Here is a 17,855-nt window from a genome sequence, read left to right as displayed (position 1 = left end):
AAGTCCATTGACAATTTTACGCGCCCAAGCTCCATTATTTGTCAATTCCTTAAAAAGAAGCGACAAAGTTGCTGAAACCTAACTCTGCCGCTAAAAATTGTCTTGAAATATGAAAAAAATATAATTTCAATGAAAAGGTGACTTTGTCGCTTTTGCATATATTTGTTTACGATCGCCCTCGCGCGCGCGCGCGCGCGCGCTCTCTCTCCAAATGTCACATTGAGCGCTCGGCTTGAACAGAGTACGCTCGCACTGGAAAAAATGTTAATCGAGCTATCGGAAATGTAACGATAATACTTGAAATGTTGCGAATTATTCCGCATGACAAACGAACGTTTATACATTTATCGTGTCATTAATAAAGCTATATTAATAGGAACGGTACAAGTACGTCATGTACATACGTCAAGTAGGTCATGTGTGTTGATACAAGCGTCGTGCCGTGCTTATCGACCAAAGATGAAATGGCGCGCCAATTATCGATCGAGTGATCTAGCGGAATTTCAATCTCAATATATTATCCATGGCTCATTTTCTACTCGCGATGGATCAGCCGAGATATACGTACGTCCGTGCGGGTACTCGTGTCGCAAAATCGGGATAGTGATAAGATATAAGGTAATCGCGCGAATCGGCAGACGAGCACGATCGAGAGACGACGCTTGGCGTCTCCTTCTCCTCCTCCTCCTCCTCTTCCTCCTCCTCCTGTCCCTCCACCTTCTTCTTCTTTTCCTTTCTACAATTTTTCGTCCCTTCTCTTCTTCTCTCTGTCTCTCTCTCTCTCTCTCTCTCTTTCCCTCACTTCCTCCTCTCTTCGATGCGGCTTTTCTTGGTCGACCGGTCGACTGGCTTCTCAAGGGGGCGTGCTTGCTCGCATACAACAAACGCGAACGTGAACGCGAAACTATCTAAGCACGAGGCGCAAAGCAATTCGTTCTTGTGCGGTTCGTATGTTGCTCGTGTGTGGCCCGACCGGCCACTTCGTGGCACTCGATCGTCATCGTCGTGCGTAATCGCTGAGCAAATCGGTCCTTGTGCTCCACGATTCAAAGGGTAAGAGCAAGTTGCCGAAGAACATTCAGACGCGTGAGATTGGAGGATTGGATGTGTTTGTCGGTCGCGTTGGTCGGTTCGTCTTGCTTACGAGAGAGGTATATGTATATATATATATATATATATATATATATATATATATATATATATAATCGCACATAAAATATGTATATATTATATTGTTTATAATTATGACGAGAGTTCAAGTACATGAGAGTTAACGTTGTGACATTTTCCTCGCGAACCCCTTTTTTTCAACATTTTCCTATGATCAGTTCTCATCTACTTAGAAAAATTTAACATTAACTTTCTTTTATTGTTTATAAATATGAGGAATGCGTGTTATCGTGTATATATTATATATATAAATATTATATACACATTTAATGTACTTGATGTCGATAGTTTTATTCGTTTTTCTGTACATCTCCGTGACTAATCGTTTTCTTGTTAAATAGACAAACGAATTAAACGACATTTAATCTTATAAAAATGTATAATTAAAAGTTTACAAATTTTTATCAGTCAATTTTTTTCCTTGATTGTATGTACATGTTTTTTGTTAAAAAAAATAAAGAATGTTACTAGCTGTTATACGCGCACTCGTACCTAGAATCTCTCTCTCTCTCTCTCGCTCTGACGTTGATTCGAAATCTCTTGAATGGTCAATATTTAATTAGTTTTGCATTCTTAGCAACATTATAGCTGCTCGAGTGATAAAGGTTTGGCTCGTAACAAGAGTTGAACGTCCTCTGTTTGATTTTTACGACATGGAAAAGTATGGATATTTAAAATTCTCGATGCCAAGATTGTTTCTTCTTTACACTCGATGAAATCTCGCCAACTTTAAATTTATATATTTTTATTATTATTTAGTCAACTGCAAATATATACACATATATCTCTTTGCATTTGCAATTTTTGTATCTAACGTTATGAAATGTTTGAAAATATTATCCCAAAGTATGCGCATACATATATATATTGTACGTGCGGATGCGTGCGTGCGTGCGTGCGTGCGCGTACATGTTTAAACTTCCAACATGACGAATCAAGCGATATAACCGACTACTTAATATCGATCCTGTATCGACTGGTATCCTGGGAAATATATATTTTATACAATTACATTTTCATATATATACAAATTGTACGGATGACAATTTACCAATTGTTTCCTCTTTGCAATAATTTACGCACGATTAAGAAAATTTGATAAGGCATAAATATCTAGAATAAAACGCGCCTACACCTGCATCCTTTTCAAGCAAGATACCGTGTTATCTACCATTTATGCCGTATATACGTGTGTCGCGTAGACTTGGTTTCCTTCCGATTACATTTTTCGACATTACAAATGACATAGATAAATGTAAAACACTTCCGTTTGCGCCTTCGCGAGATGAATTTCGCGTTCAAAGTGCGTCATGTAACGTGGCATAATCTCTAACAAAGGACAACGCGAGCCAGAAACAACACTGGCGTATTGTTTTCTAGAGTACATTGAAATGCGTCGACTGCTTCGAATGTGTAAAACGTGGGCAATGTGATGAATGTGATATTTATTTTCTCACGATAGACAAAGCCGATGGAACAGCGACAAGAGGACCGCGAGGTTTAGTTAAAAGTTCCTCGAACGATGTGCCATGGCTTCGTCTTTAGGGGGGTCAGGAATGACGTCGGGCATCTCGTCGCCGCGAATAGTCAACCTGGAATTTCCCCCACCTCCACCCTACCCACCGCCGCACAATCAGGTAAACTTTGAAGAGGGCAAAGAGACAGATTATTAATTTCACTGCACATGTTGCGCATGTCTGCGTTTGATTGTACGTAATAATTATTAGACAAATTAGCTAGAAACAATCGTATGCGAAATAAAAGTCGATACAAAAAAAATGTAATACTTTTAATAATTTATATATATTAGCATTATAATACTCTCTGCCATTAGTGGTGTTAAAATTGTTATCTTTATATCGCGCGGCGTTGATTTTTTTCTTCCACAGATAACGCGGAACGCTTTAATGGAACCGGTATCACCAGTGTCACCCATCACGAGTTCTCACCAGCATCCGCTTTTGGATTATTCGTATGCGTACTACCAGTCTGATTCAAGTCACTTTCATGTCGCGTATCCGACACAGGCGCTCCCGCAACAACAACAACAACAGCAACAGCAGGAGCAGCGACAACAGCAGCAACCACTACAACAGCAGTTACAACAGCAACCGCAACAACAGTTACAGCCAAGATCCGACCCTTTAAAGAGACACACTTACACAACTTGCTATGGCACGGAAGAAAATATTTATGAAGAGATATCGGAAATTAGGTAAAGTCCATAATAAAAAAAAAATGTCATTCGCGCAATCGTATGAACAAATTATTAGCTTTACGTGAGAAATTATTTTAATAGAGTCAAGTGTTTACGCGAGTTACAAGTTGCCAACACGATACGCCTAGTGGTATTCAATGTCTACTGAAATTGGAAATTTTACAGTAAAAGAAATATAAATTATATTTTTAGAGATTTGTCGGCTGAAAAACATATTCGGTTCAAGTAATGATAAGATAAATTTTACATGCAAATGTATGCAAACAATACAATTCACTCCCCACGGTTCAATGTATCCCGTAGCGGATGCCGGAGATAGCGATTAACTTGAGAACAATAAGAAAACAAATTGTAGATTATATGTCTTTATCCCCTGTGTCTTCGACTGGCGCACAAGTCGTTGAAACGAGATAAACTACAGACGTATTCAAATTGAGAGCAATTGCTAAATGCACAACTATATCATTTCATATGTTGTCGCGGGATGGACCGCGCGAGATAGCTCCCTAATTTCTGGTAATTGTTTCTTCTTGGGAACACGTATTTAAATCACAAATCCAAATTAAATTTATGCAATTACATGGTGCGGAATATTTCGTTAAAAATTTGCTAATACAATAAATGATACAAAGCACGACCGAATCATGTGTTACGAGTATAAAAGTTCAATATAATCGCATTGAAAATCACAAATTTAAAGAGATGCACGAAAGTTTTATTTTTTTGAACGCTAATCAATTTTTCAGCAAGCAATGTCATCGCGCGTTGCACGGATCGCGAAGGTCACTCGTGGCAGACGAGGTACGTCGCGTACAATCGCGGCATCGTCGCGTGCTCGGGGAACTTAACCTGAGCGTAGAAGCAATGTTGATGCCAGCCGCGGTTGATAATAACGAGGAAGAAATAGCACGGGAACCTCATGAAACTTCTACCGAAGAACTGCTGCCTCTGGCTAGTTTCGCCGATGACGTGCTCTCGCGCGGATATGATATGGACAGCGGTTTCAGTGGAAGCTCCAGCGCGAGTTACAGGTACATTGGAAAGTTGCGTTACTATCATTACACATACATTCATCTGCTTTAATACTATATGCTAAATTATTGGATAGATTATAAAGACTATATTTTTAAACAATTTTGCAAACAAGTTCTTATCGTCCAATTTTATTTCTCACATACAGCTTGTCGAACGATTTATTTCTTAATTCTAGATCCGGCTTGGGATCTTTAAGAAGAGGAATGGGGAAAACGAGCGGCTCGGAACTAATTGGTATTCCACGTAAAACGAAAGCCGCCATGATTTGGAAAAAAGGTTGGAAAGGCTGGAAGAAACTCCAGTCCCTTGGAAACAATAGCAACAACAGCAAGATCATTGGTGAGTCTAATCGATTTGGTTTGTAGATTGTATAAATGTATGTACGTGTAAGTACATTGATTATACGCGATAATATATCAACGATAATCCCTCGTGTCGTTTCGTAAACGCGATCATCGTATCCGGTAATCAAATTTCAAATTACGCGCCACTTTATGAATTACTTTGACATTCGTTACAAATTCTTGATGCGTAGTCTGTCGCGCATCGAGAATACAGACAACGTATTCCCCTGAAAATATGTTTCTCGGAAATAAATGAGAGAGCGGTAATTTTTTGGAACGTAATTCGTATATTTTGAAAAAAATAAATACTCGTAAAGGAACGAAAAAGAGAGGAGAGATTCGCATACATATTTTGCACATCTTTTTTCGAGATCAAAAAATTATATAATTCTTAAAAAATTCAAATATCTCTATGTATTTATCATGCACAAAGTGTTTTTGTCGTACACGTAACTGTACAAGTATGCATATTTCTCTATTTTATAAAAGTACATTGCTCGCGCCATAGAGTACTCATACTCGATCCATACGCTCGCGTGCATTTGGCGAATAAAGTTAATTATTGGTACTTGGAAGAGGTCAGCTGTGGTCACTCGATGGAGAAGCAGATGCGAGATCACGTGAAATGTTGTCCCCTTCTCTCTTTCTCTCTTTCCCTTTTTAACCCCCACCTCCGTTTCTTTAATCTGTGTCATATAAAATAAACCTCTCGCGGACTCTACCTTTTTAATATACGGTTTAATTATTGATTTAGCAATTATTGATTTAGAAAAGCATTTCCTTTTACTTGCCGAGTCAAAAAAGGTTGATGAAATACGATGCGATATATATTTTCCGTAAAATAACTTTATATTAAATATATTAAGCGCGTTTACAGATTTTTCGTATAAAATGTAAGGTTTCAAAAAAATGTTGCGTATACGTTGAAAGGTTTTTAATTCATTTCTTTTTCGCACATTTACTCAAGTATGTCATGTACATACAATGTACATATATTTACCGATATATGTATAAACTTGTAATTAATTTATAATTGCACGGTGGCGCCATCTATTGGATGTAGCGACAAGACGGAGAATTGAATATCGTCGGTGCGGCATATACCGATCGAGTCGCATTCGTATTGAAAACGCGACATTTTCTCGAGATTTTATTCTAGGAGATGGAAACTCTTGCGTTTGCAATTAAACATCAATGCCAATTTATATAATGATACTCTGCGCGATAATGTGCGGGCATCTCCCTTGGCATACATTTTCTCTCCCTTTCCCTCTCTCGACATGCACACGCAATATACCATGTCACCTGTTGGTCTTTCGAAGCGAGAGATTGTCTCGCATCTCGCTCACCTTCTGCGGCTTAAAACCCCCCTGCCATGTGTCTCTCTCTCTCTCTTTCCCGGTCTTTGTCCTTTCCGCACCGCGCCTCTTCCTCTCTTTTATATTCATTCGCCGTCTCATCTCGTCCCTTCCCGCCCAGTCCAGTCCTCCATCTACCTCCATTCTCCGTTTTTCCGTCTTTCTCTCGCGGGTGGAGAGTCCACGCACACAGCTGCGCGGCTCTCGCCTCTCGCCGCGTCATGTGTTTCACTCTCGATCGCTCGTACTTTCTCTCTCGTTTGGTCGCCACGCGCATTCTTGGCTCGCTCGCTCGCGTTCCTTCCTCCTCCTCGTCCTCCCCCGACCCTTCGGTCTCTCCCGTTTCCTTCGTGCCCTTCGCTTCTTTCTCCAATCTCCTCGCGTCAGTGTACAAGTAGACGGGGCGCGGAGCGGGGCGGGCGGAGGGACGGGGCCGGAGCAGAACACGCAGAGCGCGGCCATGTTGATTCGTTCCGTTTGCTCGCTTCGCGGTGGTGCTTCTCGATTGCGAAACGCGGCGCGTCACGGCACGTCTTCCTCGTCGTCGTAGGCCGCGGCCGGCCGCGGGCGCACGTGTCCGATATGATTTTTAACAGCGCGTAATATCGAGCCGTATACGCGGGTACAACGCGGGTGTGCGGCGTGGTACTTGCGCGCGCGCGCGCGCGCGGGCGCGCGAGCCGATGAATTCGCGGGTGGTAGCGTGATTGTATTCGCGGAACACGTCGAGTTGGCGATGGAGCGAGAGCGAGAGTGAGAGAGACAGGGTCGCGCGAGTAAATCATCGCGAGGAACATTCGCCTCCGCGAGATGGAGGAACTGCACAATGGGGTTGTCCTCATCAAATGTAAGTAGCGACTCGTCGTAATACCTTCTCCTCTTCCTCGCGCGTGGTTTACATATTCTTCTCCCTTCGTATCGCGCATTAATCGCTGCAACGGCAGGAATGGTATATTTGTGTTTATCCGTGCGATATTATTTCGAATCGGAGCAGGCTTTCCTGGGTAGAGGAAGAGAAAGAGAGGGAGAGACCGCGTCCGTATCGGGAACGTTGAAATGTCAGTACAACGACGTAACGTTATACGTTGATGTATCGATGTAAATTTCTAATTAATGTACGGTATCAAAGGCTCGGATTAAATGCGCGCAAAGCAAAACGAGACGAGATAAGGAGGATAAAGTCGTCTATCTCTATCTGTTTTCTCAAAGCTCAACGCGCAGATAGCCGCTTATATAGCGATATCGCGAACAAAATTATTTCTTTTTGATAATCTTTGTTATACTTTTCTCGTCAGCGCGATGTCGCTTAATTTACTTCATTTGATGATAATAATAATGTAATTTCGATGATTGAGCGATTGTGTATTATTACTAAAAGTAACTGCGATTATCGCGTATGGTCCGATTGAAAAATGCAACGATTGTGCGTTGCCCTTACGTTTGCATCGATCATACCTCTCGCGATGGCGTCGACCACCTGGATCGCAACTGTCAGTTAGAACTGTCAATCGTGTCGACGATACGCGACTGTTTATTTAAAACAAACATTGCGCTCGTCGCATTTATATCGATTGAAAGCGTATCGATCACGCGTATCGGGCTCTCTGACCCGTGCAAGCATTCGCGGCATGGAATATTGCTGCGTTGCACGCACCGCTGAATGCGAGAAACATTGCGAAATCTGCTAGAAACAGAAAAGATGTCGCGCCGAAATTATTTACGCCTCGAAAGCCGCGTTCCGTCTTTTCATCGCTCGTATGTATGTATGTATACAACGTGTATTGTCGTTGCCTCTTTATTTCAACGGTAAATATCTCGAGTTTCTATACAACGTACACACGTGTCTCCGTGTATGAAATGTCCACAATGAATGAGAGAAATTGCCAATCGTAGGCGTGCGTTTCGCGCAAAAACACCCATTGAGTGAATTATCACGCCGAGCTGCAGTCTTTCGCGTTGTTGAAAACGTACCGTTCGCTCCATATTCATAGCCGCTGTAAATAAACTGGAGAAATAGTGAAAGGAAATTGGGGCGAATAATATACCTCGGCGGGTATAATATCGCCAGGATGCTCGCGTACAAACTAATCGCTAAATTTGTGCGATCGCAAAATGTCCCTTTCAAGTAACTTCGATTCGGAGCTCTCTACTTTTTTATTTGCAATAAATATAATTATCGAAAATGACTGATTATCCGAAAAATCTCTCGGAGGTCCCGCATGCTTGCCGACTGACTCCTATTAATAAGAATAGGACGCAATTTCGAAACATTTTCGTTTGGGTAGAATTATGCATGCGCGATGTGCATGTTCAACTCGATAGAGTAATTAAATGAAATGAAAAATGCAAGGCCAAAGACGCGCGAGATGTAGTTACGAGCGCACGCATGTCGCTCGCGCGGGAGCTCTTTGCCCGGCTCCCCGATCGCGTAGACGTAGACAGACGCGTATGTACGCGTAGAAACGAGCACGGGGAGGGAGTCGCTCGTCGTCCGCCGATTCGCCTCTCTCGGACGAGAGCGCGCGAGCGAGTTGATGGATGCGCGCGCGCGCGCGAGGCCCTCTCGTTACTTCCGGAGAAATAGTACATCGGGGCGCAGCGCGCCCACGACAGCCTGTAATTTGCTCGACTATGCGTTCGTCGCGTCGCGTCGCGTCGCGTCGCGCGGCACTTTGAACGCGTCAACGGCAGTCGCGTTTGCTTTCGTACCTGCTCGGCTCGGGCTCGCCTCGAATCTAGGTGCGTACGTGTGCGTCGAGCGTACGTATCGCTCTCCACTCTCCACTTGACGCGTTTACACGCGCGAACACGTAACGCGATGGTGCGTGGGCCGAGTAAGGCACATATATAGGATGAGTCGTATTTTTCCATGTGAAAGTATTGGGTAATCGACGAGTAGGCGTATCAGTTTTCGGGGACGATGTGGTGACACGTGAGATTGGGACCGCCATCGCGCACCGCAAAGTGCGTGCATGCCTGTGTCGTATTTTTTTTTTTATGCATTATAAAATGTGTGTCGTAAAAAACTCTTCGCTCGCCTCGAAACGTTATCGTAACAAAGTGAGACGAGAAAAATGTAATGTATCCGTCGATATTTATCGTTGGCCTACATGGCTTTGCTTCGTGGAAATGAATATAAAGACTTTTCTTCTTCTCCACGCAACGCGATAGCGGCTGAAAAAAACATACATTTCGATATTCAAATCTACAACTACGCATCTTGCGCTTGTGTGACAATTTTTGATTAAGGATGCTTTGTACGTACAATCTCAGCAAAAAGTGGATGAAAATCATGATTGACAAATATATCCACTTTTGATGTATTTTGAGTATGAGAGAAATTGCGTGGAACAGTGCGGAGATGTATTTTTTAACGTTTATTGCGTTTTTACTGAAATATTTCGAATTTTGTTAATCGAAAAATTTTGGCAGAGAATTTCGCCTTGTCTCGTGGCTAATTTCATTGAATTATATTTATCTTTTCACCTTTTTAATCAGTTAGTACTTGTATAATGTTATTTGACCAAATATTTCCTCTGTATCTAAACTTTTGCAAATTTTAAACAAATTCTGAATATTATTTCCACGTATTATTTTTGTCATTTAAATCGACGTGGTTATAAGAATAAACATGTTAATTCGGTGCAAATTAAAATCCTTATAACCTGTGAACGCTTTAAAAAGTGAATCGATTTAAAAATTGCACTAAAGATTCTAAACATATGTAAGGACGTTCTGTACAATTTTCATTAAATTCTCAATATTTGGAAAATAGGTACGAAACATCCTTAATAATGAGCGCTACGTACACACGCACATGTACACATATATATAATTTATACAACATATATCCATATATAACGAATGTATTCCTTTGTTTATTCCGAAAACAACAAGATTCAATTTCAGATTGCATGCGCGTATAAAGTACAAAAGTAGAATACGCGTCGATATTGGACATCTCGTAGTGTTTCAAGGCGCTTTTACTCGGTACATTTTGTTCATATGCGACGAGAGGAACGTGGGAATATAGAGTACGTCGCATTAACCAGATGATGATCGCGACGTTAATGCATCGCGTTGGTAACATGAGCGCGCGACACAGCGGAAGGTCCAATAAAACGGGCGATGAATAGCAAAGCGACGCTTCCGCGCGATCAAGCGACTCCGTCTCTCGTATTCGTTACGCGCATTCGTCAAAAATTGTACTCGTGTACTACAACACACTCGGCAACTTTCGAACCTTTTCTCTCTCTTTGCCTTTTCTCTCGTCCGACAATGAGAGAAGAAGCAAAAATACCGAAATCATCTCTCTCGTCTATCTATCCTCAAAGAGGTGACGCATAGCAGACGTATATAGTTGGTTCGATGACGCGTGCGAATACTACTCGTAATGCGTTGCAAGTTTTATTATAGATGAATACGATAATGAAACGAAACTAAATCGTTAAAAGATGCTCTTCTTCTTCCATATGTATCAAATTAAAAGAGAAAGATGCCAAGTATTAGTCATCTTTGTAAACTAACTTTGCCAATGTAATTAATGTCGAGTTTTTTTTGTCGATACGCTTCTAGACGAGCCTCGTTCAAGGTGTAAATCGTGGGATGACGTAGGACCCGGCAAGATGGAAACGGTCGGTGGAAACGCGCGTCATCCCTCTTTAGAGACGCACAGGTCCAACACGTCCACCCAGTCCGCCAGAAGCGAGGACTCTTGGTGTTCGGCATCGGATCACGATATCTCTTCCGATGATGAAAGCGAAAAGAGTAATATCAGTATTAAGTAAGTTTTCAATCTCGTTACGTAACTCGGTAAAATTACGTGTCCATAGTGAAAATTTGTCACTTGCTCCTTACAGAAGTAATTGCCAATTGAGAAATACGTTGCACAAGGCACGTACGCTTTGCGACAAGTGGCGATTTCAGAATATACCGGCCAACAGTGCGGATCTTTTGGAATCTCCGGGAAATCACGGACGTCTCTCGAGATGGTTCAGCATTCGCAGAGGATCGACGCATCATTACGATGTAGACTCCTCGGATACGGTATCCCTAACCAGTCCTGTCAAAACATCGCAAATGCCACAGCTTTGCGAGGTGAGCAATCCGTCTACGCGCAATTTTTCGCATTGCGCGAATTATTATAATTTCAATTATTCTGAATTCTTATCGAATCTAATCGTTATATCCTAGGTCGACGAAGAGACTAGCGCAATGATACAATTTCAGTGTATGCAACAACGGAGACAAGCTCCACCTACGCTTCCACCGCCACCGCCAAACTTGTCTCCTCAACAATTAAAACGTCGACACATCGTGGCCGCGATAGTACATTCCGAAAACAGTTATGTATCTACTTTGCAGAGATTAGTAAATGTACGTGTATACCGAAAACAATCTCGTCTCGTAAGCGTAAAGGACGGCGCAAACATTTTTCTCTCACATAGATTATTTTAATTTTAGGACTATAAAAAACCATTGGAGGAATCTTCACCACCTATACTGAGCCAATCTAAAATAGCGACATTGTTTCATAGACTTCCCGAAATTTTGCAGTGTCATACGTTATTTAGAATTGCTCTGGCGGAATGCGTACGATCCTGGGACAAGGATGAAAAATTGGGAGATGTATTTGTCGCGAGTTTCAGCAAAGCTATCGTGCTCGACATTTACAGCGGCTTTATAAACAACTTTTCTGTGGCGATGGATTTAGCTAAACAAGAATCAAAGAGAAAGACCGCGCTCGCAGATTTCTTCAAGGTACCGCCTCTCCATTTATTCGATAACAAAGTCTCTCAAATTTTAATTTCGTAATGTATATATTTTTCTTCATCTCTGCAGGTGAAACAAATTAGTGCCCACGATAGATTATCCTTCTTTGGTTTAATGGTCAAGCCTGTACAAAGATTCCCACAATTCATCTTATTTTTGCAAGTAAGTTGTCAATGAGATGTAAAAAAATGATTTTCTCTCAGGGTCGTCAAATTGACAGTTTTATACCTTATGTTTAGGATTTATTAAAGCATACACCACAAGGACATCATGATAGAATGTCTCTACAGTTGGCGTTAACGCAACTCGAGAGTTTGGCCGAAATGCTAAACGAGAGAAAACGAGAAGCGGAGCAATTCCAAGCGTTTAAAGAAATGTTGCGGCATGTTTCCGGAAAGTTATCGCATCGTCCGCTTTCTTCAACGTCACGCTATCTTATTAGAGAAGATAATGTCACGCAGTTGGTAAGACGAGTCATCAAACACATGTGCACTTAAATCATAATATTATATATACATATAAATAAATCATAATAACGAATGAAATAAAGATAGCATATACGATTTATTTATTAGGAATTCAATCAAAACGGCATGATAACGAAATCCAAAAGAAGGAGGTTATTGCTACTAAACGATTTAGTAGTATGCGTTTCCGTCACTCCAAGATCGACGGAAGATTTTTCAGGAAACGAACGATTAACGCTGAAATGGACGTACCCGGTATCGGATATCGAAGTATGTAATTTTACGTTACATATTGCAATTATATATATTATAGTCTTGTTAAATACAAAATCAATTTATAATAAAAGGGCATTTCTCTCTTAAAGATATATATATATATATATACAAAATTAATAGCATTACTAATCATTTTGTTTTAGATTCAAGACACTAGCACTTCTCCGACTTTAAGTCGATTGCTCACTGCCGGTTTGAATAAAGGCGGCAGCTTAAAATCTGACAAAAGCGGCGGAGAATGTGGACAAGCAAACGACGCGGATAATCTCTGTGTAGAAATGAACGATCTTATGCACGATTACGAAGTCATGTCTAGAATAAGTGATTTAGTGGTCCAATTGAAGGGTAGATACGAGGTAAGGACAAAATGACGAATTATATCTTTACATCTCTATCACGTATCTTTATGTATTTGATTTAAAACAAACATGCACGCATATAGATTTATATAAAACTCGTAATAGAAATTCGATGATTGTAATTGACTTGTAAATTAATTAATTGGATTCTCGTATTTCTTGTTGGAATTTAAAGGGAATGACACTCCAAACTACTAAACAAATTTTGCAATCGATACAAATGTCGATACAACAAAAAGACGAGGACATGATATGGGCCGATAGTTGTTGCCTCCAACTAGTCACAAAGCAAGGTCAAATGTATACGTTTCAAACGGAAAATCCGCTGGTGAAAAAGGATTGGATAACCGAGCTTAGATTGGCCCAATTAGCTCTGGATCCTAATAATTCCCCATCGTGGGAAGTACCTGAACAAGAGCAAAGACCGTCCACGAAAATGCCGCTTTTCGTTAGTTCGCAGGCCGTATATCGCTCGCAACATCAGACCGAAGTAAGTTGGTACGAAAATATTACGTGTTACTATAATTATTATTATATACGCACACGATATCACAATGTTTTGATCGCAGGTACGTTGCGGTTGTTATTATTCCATTGAAAATTCACGTTCCACGAAACGACGCGGTAGAAATCAAAATTATCTGTGGATATGTACGGGAGACGGCATATCCAGTCATGTAACAGTTTTTGGTCAATCGACAACAGCTTCGGCAACTTGCTTGAAACGTATAACTACTTTCGATCTGGTGGAAACTAAAGTAAATGCCATCGAGTTTGTGAAGGGGATTTCCAACGATTTTACTACGCTCGCCAGTGATCTCGTATGGATGGGTACGGATTCTCGGAAAATTATTATTTATGCCGCGACAGAACCGGAAAAGGAAGAAGAGATTGGCAATTATCCCGTCTCGGGATCCATTACTGAAATCAAGTATCACTGCGATAACGTTTTTGTAGCTTTAGGCACGGGTTTGCTACTTTTATTTAAACGACAAGTCGATGGTACATGGGCTCTCAAAGATCCCTTTGTTATATCACTCGGTAACGATCCTGTTTCATGCCTAATGCCAATCAATACGTCGGTTTATGCCGCCTGTGGCAAGAAGGTTTGGGTACTTAATGCCACTTCGGGAGATGTCATCAAGAGCTTTAGCGCGCAACACGAACACGTGGGAAATGTGAGACTTATGGCCCATTCCGGGGTCGGTCTTTGGGTCGCCCTTAAAAATTCAAGCACGGTTTGTCTCTATCATACGGAAACGTTCAAACACCTGCAGGATATCAATATAGCATCCAACGTGTTAAGAGTGACGAAAATGAACAATCCTCCCAACTCGTGCGGCGGCACTCTCGCTACTAATAATCAAACTGCAGTCACGGTTACGGCGCTTTTAGCGTGCAAAGGTCTCTTGTGGGTCGGCACTAATGTAGGTATTAGTTTGACTATTCCATTGCCGCGTTTAGAAGGAGTGCCAATCATCAGCGGACGCGTCAATATTTCGTATCACGCTCACTTTGGTCCGATTACCTTCTTATTGGCGGTACACAATACGAAAGGCGCAATGTATTCTGCCGCGAAGAATATTCGCGTCAATGATGACGAGAGCGTACCATTAAGAACGAGAGATGCCGAGCAGAAATCGCGAGATAGAGCGAGTTTAGATTCATCCGCGTGTAATAATATCGCGAAACTGAAACAGCAGTTGACGGGAAGTCCGGTAATGCTGAGAAGAAAACGGAGCAAAGAATACGAATGTCGAGGCTCGAAAACACTCCCGAGGGGATTAGGAGCTGGTTGTGGACTTTTATCAAGTTCCTTCTCCAGTTCGCAGAGTTCCGGTGAAAACTGTGACGTTTATGGACTTTACGGTGAATTGATGTACGTAAAGGATTATGAAAATGAAAACAATTCGGGCATAGACCCCATTTACGAGACATTGAGAAGAAGCGACCCAGAATTGGCAGCCATACCAAATAAAGTGAGTACCTTGGATCGTAGATTGAAAATGAAAATCACCAGACCTAGATCGTTGGATCTTTCTAATTGGTCGGTGGATTCTCACGCGAGCTCCTTGTACACATCTTCGGAAGAAAATTTATCTCTAAAAACTGGAAAATTATCGCGCAACAGTAGCATAGCTAGTCGTAACGGTCCTTACGACCTCCCTACAGCTAACAATAGCGCGATACAGTCCGCATTGGAGCCACCATCCGCGAGCAATCTTAAGAAGAATGGTAAGAAAAATGGTAAAATGGTGCAGCAGATAGAACAACCTAAAAGAACGGTATTGACGCTAATGGGTGGACGTGGTTACATCAATTGGAGGCAACTACACGCGCAATCCTACATTGACAAAAGTTCAAAATCGACCTTCGCGTTCAAAGATCCCAACAGTAATGACGCACATATAGTCTTATGGGAGATGAAATTGTGATATTCGTACGCCTTAGACTTATCGTTATACATCAGTTATACATGTATCACAGAAGCGAAACTTTTGACGCTGATATCTATGCGCATTGTAGTATCAGAAAATAGGACCAAAAGAATGCTTTAGGTAACATTATTCATTATTGTATTGTATAAGACTATCAGATCCATGACATGATGAATTTCAATTAAAATTGTGGCAACAGAGTATCCGTACCTTCGATTACGTGTGACGATTTATATAATGTACAAATTGTTATATTTTTTAAACCGATGAGAAAATCAAGAATGCTAAAAGAAGAAAAAGTACAGTTCGGTATTAGAATATTAAGCATCTCTCGTATACACAATTATCAAAAAAATAGTTTAATAGGCGTTATATATTTAATTAAATGTATCTTTTAAACAAAAACTTTTTCTAGGAAAGGATGACTTTATTAAATAAACAAATTGAAAAATATATATATATATGTCGCATTGCGATTTGTATATTATGATGAGTTTAGTATACACACACAGCGGATACTCTTGCTTATCAAAAATGAATGCTTCCATTGCATATAGATTATAGTTGATAACATTTCGATACAATGTATCGTTTCTAGATATCAATCATTCATAAAATGTATACCTGCTCATGGTATATCAATTTGAATCTCGTTAGTGTTAACGAAATGTGTGATAAGTCTTAAAGATGGTAAGAAAGCGCACAAAAACAGGATTACGCTTAAATGTTTTATATTGTTATATTTGTCACGCAAATATTTGCTATAAAAATATTATGTTTACATAGTACGTATATTCAATCTCTTGAAATTAAAATAAGTGCTGAAATCATTGTTCGTATATGCGTAGCTAAAACGCAAATGGTTAGTTGGGTCTGAACTATGGGCGCACATATGAAAAATATTTACCATGCGCTATATCTTAGTACGTGATGTTATAAACTCTATTGCATCATCTCACACATATTTACGTACCTTGATTTCGGTGAAAATTGGCTAAAAACTTGTCTGGACATTTTGATTTTTTTAAACATTTTTTTGGCAATATGCAGTATTTGTTTTAAAGTATGCACGTTCGCGCATATGCATACATTAATCCTTTGTTTTAAACGGAATTTTTTTTCTATCGCTCTTGGCCAAGATTTAAATGTAATAATATTTCAACAATTACATTTACCGTTTGAAATTATAATTACCAATTCAAACACATGAAATTAGATCTATTATCAACATACTTGACAATCGTATCATTTTGATATTTGATAAATGCGCTTATATAAAGTTTTTTATAACGCGCATAAGACAGAATCTAACGCATTTATATTATTTTTATTAGTAGAAAAATTACTTTACCGTGAAATTAACATCGTATTATTCTGCATTCCGCTAAAGAAATTTAAAAAATTGGGACACAACATGTCACAGATCCAAACTACTATCATCTCGTGATTTACAAGTTTTGTGCAAACAATCCATTAATATTGACTAGATGAAAATTAACATCTTTTCATTTAATAATCTGTCCATTTTACTAAAATTAAAAAGCGCTTATTATAAAATCATTAAATTACTTTTTTATAATAAAAATTTAAGAATATATTTTGCAGAAAATAATTTTGAAAGTCGAAGTGTTTATTAATATTTTTCAATGAATTTTTTGAAAATGAATTATAAATTTTTTAATTTTTCAACAAATTATATGAAATTATATGAAAAGCTGTTTGTTAGCAATTTTTTGGATATAATTAAATGATGAAAACATTAATCAGTAACGATAACTTTGTTTCTGTTCTTGTGATAATTATTGAAAAATTTATAGTTACAGTTATTAAATAAATAAATAAATGTATCCACTTTTTTATAAAATGCCACCCCATTTTGATATGATTGAATGAAAAGTGCCACAACAAGTCTATGTATATATGTTTCGCAAAATGATAATATCTAATGTATGAAATCGTTGAATTAGATTTATATTTTGTACACTAATTCTGTTGGAATACGCATGATCTAATTTTGTATTTATATCCCCAGTACGCGCGTTAGTTGTATAATGAAACCTTACTTTGTATTTATTACTTGTAGTACGATGTTATGTCATTGCGTTATAAATAGAGAATCTTGTTATTTTGCTATTCTTTCCAAAAAGAGAGTAATGGTATAATATACTTTTTTTTGTTCATTGTAACTTTACATGATACGTTAAAACTCTAGTTTAAATGAACAAGAATACCCCTCTTTATCTATCCAGATATACATACACAAAATATACAATATATATATGTATGTAATTTATGTATATGTATATGTATGTATTGACCATGCAACTGGTTATTTAAAGAAAAAAATATCAATATAATTGATTCGGATAATGCGCAAAAAGTGATTCGAGTGGGATGCAATCAGGCAGTACAATATTG

At 39.5% G+C, this 17,855-nt stretch overlaps 1 protein-coding gene across 10 annotated transcripts; it reads left to right on the top strand.

The window, feature by feature from the left end:
* Nucleotides 1-528: 528 nt before the first annotated feature.
* Nucleotides 529-16,979, top strand: LOC105256641 (rho guanine nucleotide exchange factor 10). 10 transcript variants are annotated; one of them, XM_020029168.2, is made up of 15 exons: nt 529-618; nt 2,633-2,807; nt 3,060-3,385; nt 4,135-4,419; nt 4,599-4,762; nt 10,701-10,908; nt 10,985-11,222; nt 11,319-11,501; nt 11,589-11,885; nt 11,967-12,059; nt 12,137-12,361; nt 12,473-12,634; nt 12,784-12,996; nt 13,175-13,489; nt 13,569-16,979. In XM_020029168.2, the coding sequence occupies exons 2-15, from the start codon at nt 2,700-2,702 to the stop codon at nt 15,432-15,434; spliced, it is 4,683 nt and encodes a 1,560-aa protein (XP_019884727.1). In that variant the 5' UTR covers nt 529-618; nt 2,633-2,699; the 3' UTR covers nt 15,435-16,979. The 10 variants fall into 10 exon arrangements, with proteins under 10 accessions (XP_019884727.1, XP_011265048.1, XP_019884729.1 ...); XM_011266746.3 differs by lacking the exon at nt 529-618 and adding an exon at nt 754-1,053; XM_020029170.2 differs by lacking the exon at nt 529-618 and adding an exon at nt 754-1,151.
* The last annotated feature ends 876 nt before the right edge of the window (nt 16,980-17,855 follow it).

This window comes from Camponotus floridanus, unplaced genomic scaffold (assembly GCF_003227725.1).
Source record: "Camponotus floridanus strain SB8 unplaced genomic scaffold, Cflo_v7.5 scaffold24, whole genome shotgun sequence".
Lineage (NCBI taxonomy): Eukaryota > Metazoa > Arthropoda > Insecta > Hymenoptera > Formicidae > Camponotus > Camponotus floridanus.
This window is presented reverse-complemented; position numbering and strand designations above follow the sequence as displayed.